The sequence below is a fragment of the Hoplias malabaricus genome, chromosome X1 (genome assembly GCF_029633855.1).
Source record: "Hoplias malabaricus isolate fHopMal1 chromosome X1, fHopMal1.hap1, whole genome shotgun sequence".
NCBI classification, from domain to species: Eukaryota; Metazoa; Chordata; class Actinopteri; order Characiformes; family Erythrinidae; genus Hoplias; species Hoplias malabaricus.
Genome location: NC_089818.1, coordinates 17,670,490 through 17,687,532, shown reverse-complemented (window position 1 = coordinate 17,687,532; position 17,043 = coordinate 17,670,490). Strand labels below are relative to the sequence as shown.

At 40.0% G+C, this 17,043-nt stretch overlaps 2 protein-coding genes across 2 annotated transcripts; one reads left to right on the top strand and one right to left on the bottom strand.

Annotated features, from left to right (window-relative positions):
• Positions 1-246: 246 nt before the first annotated feature.
• On the bottom strand, positions 247-11,625 carry LOC136675603 (nicastrin-like). Its single transcript, XM_066652240.1, has 17 exons — positions 11,488-11,625; positions 9,726-9,827; positions 9,222-9,345; positions 8,851-8,969; positions 8,496-8,641; positions 8,158-8,308; positions 7,081-7,193; positions 6,299-6,451; positions 5,922-6,026; positions 4,966-5,043; positions 4,575-4,744; positions 4,021-4,123; positions 3,817-3,915; positions 3,554-3,650; positions 3,252-3,415; positions 2,184-2,393; positions 247-1,783 (listed from the first exon to the last, which is right to left on the bottom strand). The coding sequence occupies exons 1-17, from the start codon at positions 11,543-11,545 to the stop codon at positions 1,661-1,663; spliced, it is 2,115 nt and encodes a 704-aa protein (XP_066508337.1). The 5' UTR covers positions 11,546-11,625; the 3' UTR covers positions 247-1,660.
• A 678-nt stretch (positions 11,626-12,303) lies between these two features.
• Positions 12,304-16,856, top strand: LOC136675602 (zinc finger protein ZFP2-like). Its single transcript, XM_066652239.1, has 3 exons — positions 12,304-12,708; positions 13,124-13,858; positions 14,486-16,856. Exons 1-3 carry the CDS (start codon positions 12,453-12,455, stop codon positions 15,628-15,630), a joined length of 2,136 nt encoding a protein of 711 aa, XP_066508336.1. The 5' UTR covers positions 12,304-12,452; the 3' UTR covers positions 15,631-16,856.
• The last annotated feature ends 187 nt before the right edge of the window (positions 16,857-17,043 follow it).

Below are 17,043 nucleotides of genomic sequence, written 5' to 3'. Positions count from 1 at the left end.
AATCAATGTATGTACTAAGAGATATCAAGAGAAAACATTAACCTTAGGCGCAACAGGAAATATTTAATCATATTATATGGTAGCACCAACCAGGCAGACCGAAAAATGTGCCCTTTATTTCACAAGAAATTCTGGCTTGGCAGGTGTCCACAACCATTTGGCCTTATAGTGTCCTTAGTGTACTCACTTCAATAAAAGCTAAACTAATATATGAAAATTCTCAGGACAATTCAAAACCTTCAGAACTGTAGTGTACTTTATTGTACGGAAGCACATAAATCTGCCAAAGACTCACTAATAAAGAGATCATTTACATTATTAACACTACTAGAGTAAATATACTGATAATAAATGTGTCTCGTCTGACTCATCAAGTTCCTAAGAATGAGTCCATAGCACTTTCACACAACAGAAAAGAAAGTAAAATTCACTTTGTAAAATAAGCCATGTTTATTCATTGATCAAGGCATCAATTCTAAACCTCTCTGCTTGTGAGAGAAAAATAATGACATCATAAATCAAAAGATCTCACTCGCCATCATGGAAAAAACAAATGCTGCCATCACGGTTGATTTGGTTCTTCAACACCCTGTGTGTGTCTTTTTTTCCTGGAAAGATGTTAATCGCAGAGTCATTTTACAGTTACAGAAGACAATGAGCCAAATGCTCCTTTCCGCCCTGCACTGTAAATGTATAGTAGTGGTCGTTCAGGCCAAAGCCCCTGGTCAGTTCAGGCTGAACAGGTCAGATTACATTCTCTTCAGGAGAATTTACACAGAGAGAGAAAATTAAATGAACTCTGCTACGACTATTGCACATATTGCGTACACATACGTCCATGTACACGCACACGATTTCAGAAGTATACACAATCACAATCAAATTCATTCTCACAAACCTGCAGCAACAGGCTCATTCACTCATTCACACCCCATATTCTCACAGCCCAGTTGAAACATTAAAATATCTATCTCTCAAATTAGTGCCACACCCACAGTACAGTAAGGACAAATAAAACCTAGCAATTAAAAAATAACATGGAAAAAAAAAGAACTGCATGAATATGAACATCTTTCTGCAGCAGAACAACAGACCTTTTAATAGCCTTATTGTGTCCAGCTCAGACCAGTGTGGCCAAGTCCAGTTAGAGTCTTTAAGTGTACGTTGTATTTATGCGTGTGTGCGTGTGTGTGTTTGTGTGTGTTAAAAGGAGAATTACTGTTGCCTCAAGTTTCTACATAAATCAAAAGTTATAATGTAAGCAAAAGCATTCAGAGTGATTTGATAATAAATGTTTCACTGTGGAGAAATGTACACACAGATGTCTTACAGTGGTGGTAATAGGTAGACAGGGGATTTTGAATGTATAATGCACATATACATGGCTAAAATGCTTTAGGACATTTCACATCAAACCACTCTCAATGACTCAGTTTACAGCATAACCATTCACTTATGTAGAAATGTAGAAATATCTGTACAATTCTCCTTTAAATGTATCTGAGGAGTGTGTAAACAGTCCTAAAAAATGGTCCTTTGCTGACAGACTGAATAGTGGTATAAAACTGAGAGTGAAGCTGCAAAATCTGTACATGTGTTGTTTATTTGTAAATGTGTTTGTATGTGCATCTGTTGTATGTGGGTTAAAGCTTTGCTGGATTCAGTAGGTGGTGTTTGGTGCTTCACGGGTGGAGCTAAAGAGGAGCTCTGCCTTTGAACTGACAAAGTATGTCACCAAGAGGGACACAAGCAAAACAGCCACGCCCACTACCAGTGTCATCATCTAGACAGGAAAGAAAGAACAAAGAAAAATTAAATTAAATATATATATGCATATATATCAACTGCAAAGACGTGGGCATCCCTTTCCAAATTAATTATTCTACTTATGTGTGTCTGAATGTGCCATAAACTTTGCAGATACGACAATTTATGAATTAATGTAATACATTTTAATCCATACATTACCATCCTCTACAGAAATAGTATTTCTGTTAATCTATTGTTAATGTTTAATCTTTACTTTTTTAAAAATACAAACATTTTAACAATGGAAACCCAAACTTTAACGTATCCCATGAACTGGCCTAGAGTGGCTTGCAAGGCCCATTATTAAGACATGACATAAATCGAACTTCATAAAACTCTTTATTTTGAAATGTATTTCAGGTTTTCATCTTTACCTCTAATTCAGGACTGGCCACTAGAAAGATGCGCGCTCGTATGGTCTTCCAGCGTGACTCTGTCCATGTGGAGTACTCCGTGGACCCATAGTCCAGAAGGTCAAAAGCAGGGGACAGTGCTTTGACACGGCGCACAGGTGCGCGAACACAGTAAGGCTCTGTTGTGCCATTAGCTGAGACAGGCCCAGACACCCAGGTGTAGAAATACAGCTGTGAGAAGAAATAGAGAGACAATTGCTTTCAAATGTTAATACCAGAGGATACAGCATACATCAGATATGTGCTTGAAAGACTCATAAAAAGTATGCAGTGATTTGATGATTGTCCATCCATCAATTATCTGTAACCGCTTATCCAATTCAGGGTCACGGTGGGTCCAGAGCCTACATGGAATCATTGGGCACAATGCGGGAATACACCCTGGAGGGGGCGCCAGTCCTTCATAGGCCATTCACAGTCACTTTTGAGTCGCCAATCAACCTACCAATGTGTGTTTTTGGACTGTGGGAGTAAATCGGAACACCCGGAGGAAACCCACGCAGACACAGGGAGAACACACCAACTCCTCACAGACAGTCACCCGGAGTGGGAATCGAACCCACAACCTCCAGGCCCCTGGAGCTGTGTGACTGCGACACTACCTGCTGCACCACCGTGCCGCCCTTTGATGATTGTCTAAGCTAAAAAAAACATAGCCAATTGCTTTAAACTAAGCTGTGTTTTTTGTTATTATTTTACCAGAGCTTTGAAACAACAGTGGATTTGGTGTTTACAGATATCCTTCTATTCAAAGAGGTACACTGGTCATGTTTAAGTGGAAATAACAGCGCTAATGTATTGCTGAGTTGACAGACTTTCTTAAAAATACTTTGATGTTAATTCCTGGAAAGAGTGAGAGAAAGAGTAAGAAAGAGAAGTAAAAAACTGTACACTGTGGTTTAAACAGTGTTACTTTATCTACAAGTATTAGACCTACGAGAACGTCAATGCTGAAAGTCTGCACCTTCTAGCACAAAGTACACAAAAACACACAAGTGTAAATCTGCTGTTGGTTAGAAATATACTTACATCTTTGCTCTCTCCAGGAACGCTTTTGGGGTTCTGGCACTGGCTCTGGTTAAGGTTGGTGACAGTGCCGGTCATGTTGGCCAGAATAAACTGCACAAAGCTTGTAATAGTCTTCACTGAGTTATCCAGCCTCAGGCCGACATAGTACTGAGGTGGGCTTGACTCTGCAGAGGAAACAGAGGGGCAAGCAAAGAATTAATGATGAAAATTAGTATGCATATTTTGACAGTGTAAATGTTTAGGATAAAAAAACTCTAAAAAAAAACCCAGAAAAGCCTTAGGATTATAGCTATTGACCGAACCTAGAATTGAACCACGTCCAAGAGCCTCTGGGGGCAGTAGGGAACTGAACCAGCTGTTATTGGACATAATCAGAAATCCATACAGCAACTTGGCCACCTGAGAAACGGTAGGCAGAGAGGAATACAAAGTATGAGAGAGAGAGAGAGAGAGAGAGAGAGAGAGAGATGAGAATCTCCAACTTCAGTTTCAACAGAGCTTAGACGCCCCACTCCTACTGGCATCTGATCATGTGAGGAAAGAATGACTGTGTCATGTGACTCACTGTTTTAGTGTCTGCTGTGATGTTGTTCAGATATCGGTCATCCCCTCCAGCTTGTTTATAGAGTGAACGAGCTACCACAGTGGCCACTTCACTAAGAGACTACAGTGACGGAGAAAAAAGAAAAACACAGAAATTAGGCCTGCTGCTGTAGTAATTCTAGCTAAACAGTTGGTCTGGTGGTAATGGTGGCTATGTAAATGATACCTTGGCTGCTTCAGTCTCATACTCTAGTTGCTGCTCTGGGGTCAGGTCAGGGGGGTAATTCACGTTCATATACGCAGCTGTGTCATAGAGACTTTCATAGTACCTGTATCAATTACGCAGAAACATCTTATCCAACAGGGTTCATCTTAATGTAATTCCATTTTTGTGAGTAGGGTGTTACAATGGGACACTGAGCAACAGCTTTTGTTAACAATATGATACTTTTGTAAATGCTATTGTTCTAAGTAACTGATAAAATAAATATTAATATATTCAGTGTTTATATGAACTTAATTTTTGCCATATAACGTACAAATTTTGTGTTTATTGAATTGAAATACCTGAATAACTTAGTATTTTGAATAAGTACTTTAAAAATTTGAACTAAATACAATAAATTATTCAATTTCTAGGTGCAAGGATTTTCAAAGGTTTTTTGACACTGTGGACAAGATGGCTGATGTTAGATATTCCATAAGTTTGACTTTTTTTTTCTTTATTTCACTGATTATTTGGCTCACAGTTGACTTTTCTCACTAGGGTGAGGGCAGTACCTGTTGTTGAAGGATGACTGGTGGTCAGCGAGCACCAGGCCTGGGATTGGCCGAGAGCGCAGGAAGCGCTGGAAGGATGAGGGAGGCAAGGCCTGAGAGGTATCGGGCTCCTTCAGCGTGAGATTGAGTGAAGAGGCTACGGAGGTGATGCTGGACACCAGCGTTTTAACCTTGAGAAGTAAAAAACAAAAACCAAGGTAAAACAAAGTTAAACAGGACAAGACAATTTGAATAAAAAGCTAGTTTCAGCTTCATTGAACTATATGCGGTTCAGAGTGCTAAAACTGGAAAATGTGGTGAAACCAATAAATAAATCACTGATAATGACACCAGTTCTTTTCATTCACTCTGTTCTCATTCTCTTTCTGTCCTTGTGCTGTTTCTCACTCACCACATCGTCCACTGTGGTGTTCTTACGAGACACTGGGTCTGTATGCACCCACAGGTTCTGTCCACTTCGCAGCCCCACCTACAAACATACAACCACCAAACAGTGTTAGATGTGTGTGTGTTTTAGGGCTAACTCACAAAACAAATATACCTAAATATGTGTCTGTATCTTTACGCATGAATATGGGGGTATGGCATTAATGTTCTGGTGAGAGCATCCTCAGCCCCATATGCAGCAAGATGTGATACTGTGTGCTGTAGCAGCTTTCCGTTAGAGTCAACATGAAATTTCAGGGTCTGAAACAGTGGGCTAGCATTCACTCCCCTCTTGCATCAGTGAGCCTTGGGCACCAATGATCCTGTCACTGGTTCACCAGTCTTCCTGCTATGGACCACTTTGAGTAGGTACTCACCCCTGCATACTGGGAACACCCTACAAGACGTTTTGTAGGTGCCCCAATTACCAACACTATGACGTTCACAATTTGGGCCTTGTCAAAATAACAGAGATTCTTACATTCACCCATTTTTTTCTCTACTTCAAAGACAGTAACATCAAGAATAGGCTGTTCATGGTTTAAAACTCCCACCCCATGACAGTTACCACTGTAGTAAAATAATCAAATGTTATTCAAATAATCGATTGGTGGTTTTAATCCTATAAATGATCAATTAAAATGGGTCATACGTAGCAAAAAAACATTTGAAATCACCCTTCAAATATGTAACTGCAAGATGATTTAAGAATATAACAGCAGTGATACTTTTTAATTAAAAATATTTAAGTTTAATGCAGAATTAATTTAATTAATTGTTTTTGTTTATTAAAAAAAGCAAATACATTAAAATAAAAAATAATTTCTAACTACACCTGTGTATATATTACACCACAGGTGTGTGTGTGTGTGTGTGTGTGTGTATGTGTGTGTGTGTGTCCTAGAAATGATCAGCGCAAACCTGTCCAATCTCCATCATTGAGTGCACGTTATCCAAATCGATCACAAATTTCTCTTTCTCCATATCGTACACCATTCGGGAACTACCAATGTAATCGAAGGCTTCCTGAAAAGTGGGAAAGAGTAAAAAATAATAATAGGGGTCAAACCTACAAACATAAACACAATGCATGTGTCACTTGGAGACACATCCAAAATCACAAGGACTTATTTTTAAACCTATATTCAATGATAAAAATCTCAAAATAATTAAATTATATATAGTTTAGAAATGAAAATTTGATATGCAAATTTGACTGATTATTATGGCCAATTATTCAAATCTGACGAAGCTGAACTGCCAACCTTTGGATATATTCTTACAGCACCAACACTCACCCCCTGGAAGAAGGTAAAAATGATGTTGCGTGGGGGCTGAGCTTCTTTAGTGACAGGGTACAGAGCCTGAGCTGCAGCCAGTAGGGTCACAATACCAGAGACAGTTCCCTCTGCTGATGGAGCGATGTCCCAGAAAAACGATCGCCCATCCAGCTGAGAGTGGAAGACAAGGAGAGAGAGAGAGCAAAAGAAGGGAGGGGGGGGGGGTGGTAGCAAGAGAGCAGGAGAACAACCAGTGGACAATAAATATCAGAGGAAAACAGTGAGTCTGCAAACAGAATAAAACAGAATCAAATAAAATCTTTATCAAAAAAATTATTTTATCAAATGTAGTCATCAATTACTTGAATTTAGCAATTTCTCATTCACACAGAAAAAGGTCATTGTCTAAGAAAAAAAAAAAAAAAAAGAGTGGTGTTCAGAGCCTGAACAATCCATCTTTGTCTACTACTGAGGGAAGCTGTGTACTCCTGTCACAAGTAAATGCATGCTCACACATGCACACAGACACACCCTCACACATACACACACAAACTGTGTGTGTGTGGCCCGGTGTTTCTGTCACCAATACAAAACAAATATTTCCAGACATTTTTATATAAGCTACCTTGAGTGTGAGGAAGGCTCTATATAAATGAATTATTTAAATTATTTATTAAAATTATTTTGGACAGGGCCAAATAATATAACCTAAATACACTAAACATTTCCAACATTAACCTTGCTTTTTAAACCCCAAACTTTTTCAATAAAACAATTTTAAAGCAGACAGATGTTCTCACCCTGGTCGCTGCTATGACCACACTCTCATTCTCCTTGTGGCCCTTTTGGCTGTCATTAAGGGGCCGGATGGAGGCCCACACATTGTAGTCACCGAGTGGATCACACAACTTCTCTGATGATGCAGAAAAAGAAAGAAAACAAAAATGGAAAGTTGAATGTTAAGCTGTTAGATGCTATATATGAGCACACACTTCAATCACTTATTATTAAGGCTAGACAATTTACATATTAGATTAATTGTAATTACACAAATGGGCAAATTAGCCTAAATCAGGAGAAAGTACTGTCACCCAGATAAAATATGACTTGTTAAGTACCTAGTTGTTCTAGAAATGCAGTGGACTTTCTTAAAACATCTGACATCTATCAGCACAGGAACCAAAAACTGCACGTGTATAAATCTATTCTTCTCTTTTTGGATAATTTCAGTCTAAAATGAAGTACAAAAGCTAAAGATTAGAAACAGAAACAGAAATGTATTCACTACTAATTACCACTAAACTAATCTACATTCATTCATTCATTCATTATCTGTAACCCTTATCCAGTTCAGGGTCGCGGTGGGTCCAGAGCCTACCTGGAATCATTGGGCGCAAGGCGGGAATACACCCTGGAGGGGGCGCCAGTCCTTCACAAGGCAACCCAGACACACACACATTCACTCACACACTCACACCTACGGACACTTTTGAGTCGCCAATCCACCTACCAACGTGAGTTTTTGGACTGTGGGAGGAAACCGGAGGAAAACCTGGAGGAAACCCACTCAGACACATGGAGAACACACCACACTCCTCACAGACAGTCACCCGGAGCGGGAATTGAACCCACAACCTCAAGGCCCCTGGAGCTGTGTGACTGCGACACTACCTGGTGCACTAATATTTATTCATTCTTAGCTGAATATGTATTTAACTCATTACTATACAACACTTGTTACTAAATAGTTCATAGGAGCTACTACAAATGATGGGCTTGACATTACTAACAGCATAAGAAAGATGTTGTTTAAGGTGTTACCTGTTTGTTTTTGTTTATGTATTTGTGTGTGTGTGTGTGTGTGTGTGTGTACGTACCTGGGTTGACGCTGAAGCTGTTCTGCAGGTCAGTTCGCCTCATGCAGGTCACAGTGTCGGTGACAGCGTGCATGTGAGAGAACAGCTGCATGGCACACAGCGGGTACTGAGGGGCACTGCCATTCACTCGTGCATTGTGTTGCTCAAAACACTGTCAAAAAAGGTTTTTTTTAAATGAAAGCCCCAATTTACAAAAGATTCCAGACTATAGATGGCGTTTTTATAAACAATAAAGGTTTAATATAAAACGCTTAAATATCTGTACTTACACAATCTTAAATCCAGCACCCACCCCCCAACACATACTCTCCCTTTTACACTGTTGCTCATACACACACCTTGTGAATGATCTGGGTCTGATTATCATCTTTTAAAGAGAAGATGGGGAAAGTGAAGTCTTCATAGGACAGGTCATTCCCCAGAGGGTTCCATACTGTTTGGTTACAGTTGGCCAGTTCAGGACCATACTGCTCTCTATACACACCTAAGTGGGAACAAAAGTACATTTCAAATATTCAGAACTTAGCATTACACTATGTATATATGTACCTACAAAATGTATTTAAAAAGCATTTCTAGACCAGGACTGGAAGGGCCACACGGAAATGGCCAAGACCAACACAAAGTTGCGCACCTGCTTTTCTTTTTTTTTTCCCAAGCAAACACACAGCCCACGCAAACGCACAAACTCACCCATGTTCTGATTGGGGCAGGATGTGTGTGGGGAGAAGCCCTTATCTGGAGCTGTGCTAGTGTGTATCACAGCTACTCCGGCCACCCTGCTTGTGTTCTTCATCTTCATCATCGTAGGCCTATACATGTGAAAATGGAAAACACAAAACAGGCAAATTTATTTAATTTTACAATGAAATAAAAATTCTTGTGCTGACAGGAAATGTAATTTAACACAGTACAACACGGGCTAGGCAATCATCTGAAGGCTAGGAACAATCCCACATTTCCCTGTGTGTGCACATTTGTGTCTGAAATGTAGCTATGTAACATTACAATAATGGCATTGCTTTTTAAAGGCTTTATGCATGTTAAGTGTTTCCCCAGTGTACCTGGTGAAGAGGGCTGACTCCATGAGGACCATGTAAGGAGGATGGGGCCCAGTGCTGAGAATCCACTCCAAGTCTGCATCTGTCTCCAGAACATGAAGGACACCTGTGTTTCCTGATATAGAGGCTTGAGTACACAGGCAAAAAAAAATAAGGCATACATTAAAAATCACACAACATTCTGGAAAACCATTAATCCGACATCCCTTCTGAAACTAAGGTTACTGATTGGTGGTATCCTTTTTGCGGCAGTAACAGCCTCTACTTCTTTGGGAAGGCTTTTACCTATATTTTAGGAACACTGCTGTGAGGACTTGGCAGCTGTGCCAACTTTGTAGAAATCAAAATCATTGGGATACATTTTATTGGTGCTTGTGATCTGAGCTAATCAGCCAACCTTTAAGTGCACATTTTCACAAAATCATGTGCCAATGGAATATGACACTTTTGCTTTCAACTAGAAATCCTTATAACACACTTATAACAATCTCATAATTGATGACTTACATTGGCAGCCTATCTGATGTGTGGCGTTGAGAAGTCGGACACATGGGACAGTGTTGGTGAGCTCAATGTAGATCTTCTTCTCAACAGAGCTACAGTTCACATCTAGAGCAGGAAGAAAACATGCTTAAGCTCATAGCTTGTAAACATGAGATAACAGAGAATTCATTCATTCATACATTGTCTGTGAGCGCTTATCCAGTTCAGGGTCGCGGTGGGTCCAGAGCCTACCTGGAATCATTGGGCGCAAGGCAGGAGTACACCCTGGAGGGGGCGCCAGTCCTTCACAGGGCAACACAGACATATTCGCTCACACAATCACACCTACGGACACTTTTGAGTCGCCAATCCACCTACCAACGCGTGTTTTTGTACTGTGGGAGGAAACCGGAGCACCCGGAGGAAACCCACACAGACACGGGGAGAACACACCAACTCCTCACAGACAGTCACCCGGAGCACCACAGAGAATTCAAATAAACACTTATAGCCCGATACCTAACAGAAGTCAGAATAGGCATTGCTGTGCTCCATACAGATACAAGGCCCATTCCTGTCAACGAATGAACCCTTAAAATACTATCTTTGCTCATTAAAAAATGACATATTCATTCATTCATTCATTATCTGTAACCGCTTATCCAGTTCAGGGTCACAGAGGGTCTGGAGCCTACCTGGAATCACTGGGTGGGGCACTAATACATCACAGGGCACTATACTCTTTCTTGCTCTCTCTCTCTCACACACACACACACACAAACACACAGATATTTTCGAAAACCTTTTTTTTTTTTGGACTCTGGGTAGAAACCACAGCACTCTTCATAGACAATCACCCGAAGAAAGGCTCACACTCACAACCCCAGGTCCCTGCAGCTATCTATACTTAGAAATAGTTTTTTTAAAACAATTAAAATCCCTTTATGCCTTAAAAAGTGTTTATATATGAATCTACATTTTCGCCTTCATTCAGTACCAGAAGAACAACAAATATGCAAGTCCTACCCCCACCCACATCTCTGCCACTCTCTTGCGGGTACAGTATTGGTTTCTAGGTTTTATGATGTAAGAAGCTCTGCCTGTATGAACCTCCCTGATTGAGATTGTCTTTGGAAAACTACAATTTCATAGAAGAAATGTTAACCATTTTTACTTTACATGGTATAAAATAACATAAAAATATGCTACGGAGGGGACTTTAAACCCAAACTTGGGGTCTGTCCAGTAGGAATGCCACACTGTTCTTTTACTATTTGACAGGTTTGCGTTTGGGCTTAAGTTATATGGCTAAACTGAGAAGTCCTACTTTTGTGGAACAGCCCCCTGGTTCTTATCATTTTAACAAAAATTCAGTGTCTGTTCTTACCTCTACAGAAATATCAAGGACACGTTTTCACAGCAAACATTTTGAACGACTTATACAGACAAGTGAATACCCACTTTAACCTTAAAAATCAGCCATCTGAGAAAGAGAAATGTGTACACATTTACTGAGCAAGAATTGGGAGAAGCCTTAACGAACTCAACACTGGGAAAGCCTTCCTTTCCACCTTAAACGCTAAAGTGGGTTTATTGTGGCGTTAAGGCGCTACAGGATCACTGTTACGGCTCTTAAGGTGGAACTGAAATTCTAAAAAATGAACCGTCGTGCTTTCCTGGTTCAAGACAGGGATTTAAGGAGAAAATGGTGTTTCACTCATATATACACACGGGAATTAACAACGAAATAAAGTATTCTTATTAAAGGCGAGCGATAGTTACTTACACGTATAAAAGAAACTAAAGACCAACAGCTGAAGCCATTTGAAGGATTCTGGACCCATCTTCTCCCTTTCAACTCAACACCAGATAAAACAAAGGAAGCCCTGCTCTATTTTTTCCGGGTCCGTTTTTGGTGTGTCATGTATAATGTTCATTTACTGCCACCTGCCGTACGATCACTTTCGCATCACTAATCAAAAAATCTTTTTAGTGTAATTACAGGACAAACAAGTGGACAAACCTCTAACGTTCTCTATGTTTTTATCACATACGCTTTTCACATGTACTAATTAAACTATATTTATAACATTCTATCAAATATTCTGGGTTTATCACTTGAAAGTGCGCATGAGGTCCCGTATTTACGGTAGAAACCTAGCTAGATTCTCCGGGCTTGTCCAGGAACAAAAACATTGCATGTCAGGGCGGTTCGAATCCAGAAATGTGAGTCGACTTTAATTTTGATTCTGAGTTATGTGAATCAATTCCACATGATTCAATTCCAAAAATAAAGACATGAGCTAATCACATTGTGGAACAACAACAAATATGAAAATTGTTGCCGTAAGATGCATTGAAACCTATCATCCTTTATAGGAAATTATATCTATATTTATTTGCCTTTTTAAATTTAATTTGAATATGAATGTTTTGTATCGGACATATCTCTTAATATTACTGTAACTATAACAATGTTTTATATGGACTGTTTTCAAACTTACTAAACAAAAAAATCGAGACTCTATAAGGAATCAAACGTGAAGCTTGGGAGCCGATTCTCTATTCCCAAGATCCTATAAGGAGAGAATCGACTCTCAGCCCTACTTTAAGTATTGGACGCGTTCCCGTTGGCGAAGGCTACAATAACCCCCCTTTCTATTTTTTTCCTCTGCTTCTGCTGAACTACATTTTTAGCAGAGATTTATAAAGACTCAAGAGAAAGAGTTTTGAAAGAGGTAATGTGAACAGATGGATAAGATGCCCAACAGTGTGACTCTCCAGAAACAGATCGCCTCCATCATGGACGTGCTCGCCAAAGCCGCGGTGGCAGAGATCAGTAAAGTAGTGGATGATGGCGTGGTCATGCTGAGGCTCGAAATCTGCGAAAGAGAAAACGAAATCGATTCGCTGAAGAGGAACTTGCAGTTGGTGTCCAACGAGTTACGGGCCACTCGTCGTGCTCTCGTCCGGGAATGTGTTAGTGGTCGCTCCAAACAAGTAGAAGGTAACTTTACTTAAACAATAATCCTCAAATATACACGAACTTTAACCTTATGTAGTACATGTGTTATTGTATACGCTGAATTTGACATTTCTAAAACTGGGCTATGGGGTCATGGACCTCCAACACGACCTGACTGGTACCTGAATGCTCGTGATTGGATGCAATCAAATCCTCAGGGAAATGTTCCTGTATCTAATGCAAAGCTGTTCTCAGAGGGGCAGATTCTGTAATTCTAATGAAAGAATTCAAACGCCCTGTTAATACCCTTTATTTTAGCAGGTGTTTTTGTTGAGCTGGTGTCCTCAATCAGTTGATTGCAGTGTGTAAAACTGTTGTCATTTACACCTATAAGGGCAGGGGATAAATTACTTTGAGATTGTCCATAACTGTCATTTTTGTCTCCTCATTGCCACAGAATTCATTGACAAAGACAAGAGACAAACCGAAGTGGAGTCTGGAAATGAGAGTTTAAAAGACCATGGAGAGATGGTCAACACTGGAGTGACGGTCAAGATTGAACAAGTGGATGATGAGGAGGAGCCGATGCTACAGGAAACCAGCCAAAGTACTAGGACAGGACTAGCCCTGAGTTCCACATCTACTGAGAACGAACAACTTACGCAGGTGTGGTCAACAGAGGAAAATGCAGAAATGAACTCGCCTGAGTATTTCCGCTCCACGCATGATCAACCACAGCACCAGTCAGATCCTGCTGTTGCCATAGAGGAGAGTTATAATGCACTATGTGACAGACTAGGGACCAGGTGCCCAAATGGAGAAGTGGTGACTGGACACAGTGAGCCCTCAGAAGGCCTGCTTGAAGCTGGAGATGAGTTACTGAGAGCCCAACCTAGCAATGGGCTCCAGCAGGCCCACTCACATATTCACAGCACACTCATACATCCACAACCTGATGGTCAGAGTAACTTCTCAGCTCTCGGTCTTCCTCCCAGAGGACGATCAATGAACGGACAAGACATAGATAAGAGGCGTTTTCCTTGCATGTTCTGTGGTAAAAGCTTTGATCGGCTCAGCCATGTGGAGAGGCATCAGCGCATACACACCGGGGAGAAACCTTTCAGTTGTAGGTTGTGTGGACGATGTTTCACACAGAAGAGCAGCCTAAAAAGCCACCTGAAGACTCATCGAGGTGAGGCCTTCTGGAATACGGCATTTTATGACAAAAGGGATGTGCCAATGTCTAGTATTTTTCATTAACGTGTCAACTATGTAAATATCAATGTATACGAGGGCTGTGATATATCACAATTTTTAAAATGCTTAAAAAATGACATTCTGAATGATTTGCATAGTTATGTCATGCAGTTACCCATAATATGACATACATTAAACGTATGGTTGAAAGTGGCTCTGAGGTGGAGAAATTTGCTCCAAAATAAATGGGAGTGACTTCAATCACTTAGAGGTGGTTTGGTTACAAAATATCAGATGTACAATACATCATGCTATTCTGTAAGAATATATTTAACTTAATACAACTAACATAACATTAATTTTGTTGCAATAGTGTGTTCTTGAAATTCAAAAAAATATTTTTCAGTCTTTTGTCATATTGCCAAGATTATCGTTATTGCCAAAATATCGTGATATTATTTTAGGGCCATATCGTCCACCCCTAATATATACAATGATTTAATATAAATGACATTAGTTCTTTGATGTTTGTGTCTCCCATTATCTCCACTGTCATTAAAAAACTCAGGCTGCTGTAAACATTACCATTACTTTTTATATTTTTTTTTCTTTTTTTTTTTAGGATTCACAGAAGGCACAGATGCAGCGCCTGGATTGTTGAACGACGATAGCCACTTTACTAATGAATGGAACATCACGGTTCATTGTGAAGAGCAGATTGCACCACACACCTATATAAACGATCAGGATACAAACACTGAGGAGCAGAATTTAAACACATCATCTCTAGGCCAGGAAGGAGAACCACACTTCGTAAACAAAGAGGAAGAGAAGTTAGAGCAACCACATGTAGATCATCAGACAACAGTAACCCATCCGAGCAGCAGCCCAGTGGGCAGAAGCAAGAGGCTTGAAGACTTCTGTGAGTTGCAGGGCCATGATGAAGCAATTGTTTGTGCACTGGAGGAGGATGGCATGAAGGCTGAGAAGAAGGAGGAGGATAAAAATCCGACACTAGATCAGACCGATTGTACACCAGAAGAGTCTGAATGTCACAAATCTAGATCTAAGAACTTAATGGATGAGGAAGATTCACAGGCACTGATTTCCTTAAATACAGCCAGCACTGGAAATGACTTTGTGGAAGCTGATTGCTCCAATAGGTCAGAATACAGCTTGCATCAAAGCAAATATCAGTTAGAAGCTACCTCAACCATCGTACATTCGTGGGGATCTGCTACAGTCAACCAAGAAATCACCAAGGATTTCGACACTAACCACATACATGTGAAGGAGGAAGAAGACGAAATATCCCTCATGGATGAAGAAGAGATTCATGAGATATCTTACTCAGTGCATTCAGAGGGATGCAATGCTTCACCCATAGACCATATTTCTACAGCAGTTTCTCATAGGACTACAGAGGCTTTAATGTCACCCACAAATGCATTATCCCAGAGACCCAGGGTTTTAAAGGGGGTGCCAAAAAGGCGAGAAAGGCGCTTCCTCTGTGTCCTTTGCGGGAAGATGTTTGACCGCTTGAGCCATCTCGAACGCCACCAGCGAATACACACCGGGGAGAAGCCCTACAGCTGTGGAACATGTGGGCGGAGCTTTACACAGAAGAGCAGCTTGAAGGGCCACATGAGGACACACACCCGTGAGCGGGCCTTCCACTGCTCAGCCTGCGGAATGAGCTTCCCCACACGAGCCGGACGTTACAGACACTGCTGCAACCAGAGCGAAACCACAGACTACTCAAGATAACACAAACACACCTGCTGATGATCTCTGACATTAGGTTTAGTTTAGGCTGAACACTGCCAGAAACTGGCTTTTAGTAATCTCTGTTACAGGAGTAGCCCTTGTAACTCATTAATCTTTACCATATTAGTTTATTGAAAGTGTCAGTTTCTCACATTGTACTTGCAATCCAACCCTGAACGTGATAAGCAAATTGCAGCTAGCATGATATTAGTCTTACAGGGCCTAGTCCCAGCCTCGGATTCTCCATGCATACTGAATGCAGTACTGTGGGCTAGAGTTTGTGGACACCAGCTCAGCCAACATATCTTCTGAAATCAGGAGTATTAATATGGAGTTAAAGTTAAGGCAGCAACAGATGTAGGAGAAATTTGCTAGCCCTCAGGTTCCAAGGCTTCTCTTTAGCACACATTATGCACATTCAAAGTACATTTAATTACAAACACTTTCAGGGTCTTCCCACTTGCTGCTCTTGTGATTATTTTAAAAATATTGTTACTGTTGAAGGATAGTGGGTAACACATCTGGACACCCACAAGACATGCCGTCATCTAGCATGTTCCTTGACACTGATCCTGGTGTTTTCTTTTAAATTGAACTATTTCCACTAGAGATGCCATTAGAGATACAATACCAGGATATGAGTATTGGACTTGTAGCCAATCTTGAATTTTATTTTCATATATCAGGGAGAAAAATCCAGATTTAATCCAGTCTGGTAACAAACCTCTCCTAAAATAGTGCACATTCATATTGTGTGAGGTAGCAGTGTTTGAGTAGTCTAAATCTGTATCTAAAAAGTGATATTGTGTCATTGTTAATAAACAAAAATGAAACTGTTGCACACATTTCTGTACTTTGATATAATTGTTCTTTTTCTATTAATTAATTTTTGTAATAGCACAGTATTAAATACATATAATTATGCATTTAATTATTTTCATCCTGAGGGTGAGCTGCAAGAAAAAGTGAGATAACATTTCAGAAAATGTGTTGTCAGTTCTTAATAGACAAATACATAGAGCCTATTTGTCTGAGGATTGTATTCTATGATATGTAGATTAGCAGTATGTGTACAGGTAGATATCATAACTAGACAGTTCCAGAATGATGTCTTTTGGTTACTGTAACTGTTTGTCACTTGAAAGAGAGAAAGATTTTATGAACCACCAAATTATTCATTGTAGCAGATTGTGAAATTTTGTCGCTAGAGATTCCAGATAATAAAAAATTGTAAATTGTGGGTGACACTATAAGTACATAAATAGAATGTGTTTTTTAATTCACTTTGTGTCAGTTGCTCATTCAATTTTTTCAGGTGGTTAAAACTTTACATTTCTGGACATAACTAGGGCTATTATTCATTATTTTGGTAATTAAAAAATGAAAAATTAAAGGTAATGATATTAAACAATT

Coding starts and splice junctions, on each gene's coding strand:
- LOC136675603 (XM_066652240.1), bottom strand. CDS start 11,545: ATGGGTCCAGAATCCTTCAAATGGCTTCAGCTGTTGGTCTTTAGTTTC. Junction 5,044..5,921: donor CAATGATGGAGATTGGACAG/GTTTGCGCTGAT, acceptor GTATGTTTGTAG/GTGGGGCTGCGAAGTGGACA. Junction 3,651..3,816: donor TCACAGCAGACACTAAAACA/GTGAGTCACATG, acceptor ACCGTTTCTCAG/GTGGCCAAGTTGCTGTATGG.
- LOC136675602 (XM_066652239.1), top strand. CDS start 12,453: ATGGATAAGATGCCCAACAGTGTGACTCTCCAGAAACAGATCGCCTCC. Junction 12,709..13,123: donor TCGCTCCAAACAAGTAGAAG/GTAACTTTACTT, acceptor TCATTGCCACAG/AATTCATTGACAAAGACAAG. Junction 13,859..14,485: donor CCACCTGAAGACTCATCGAG/GTGAGGCCTTCT, acceptor TTTTTTTTTTAG/GATTCACAGAAGGCACAGAT.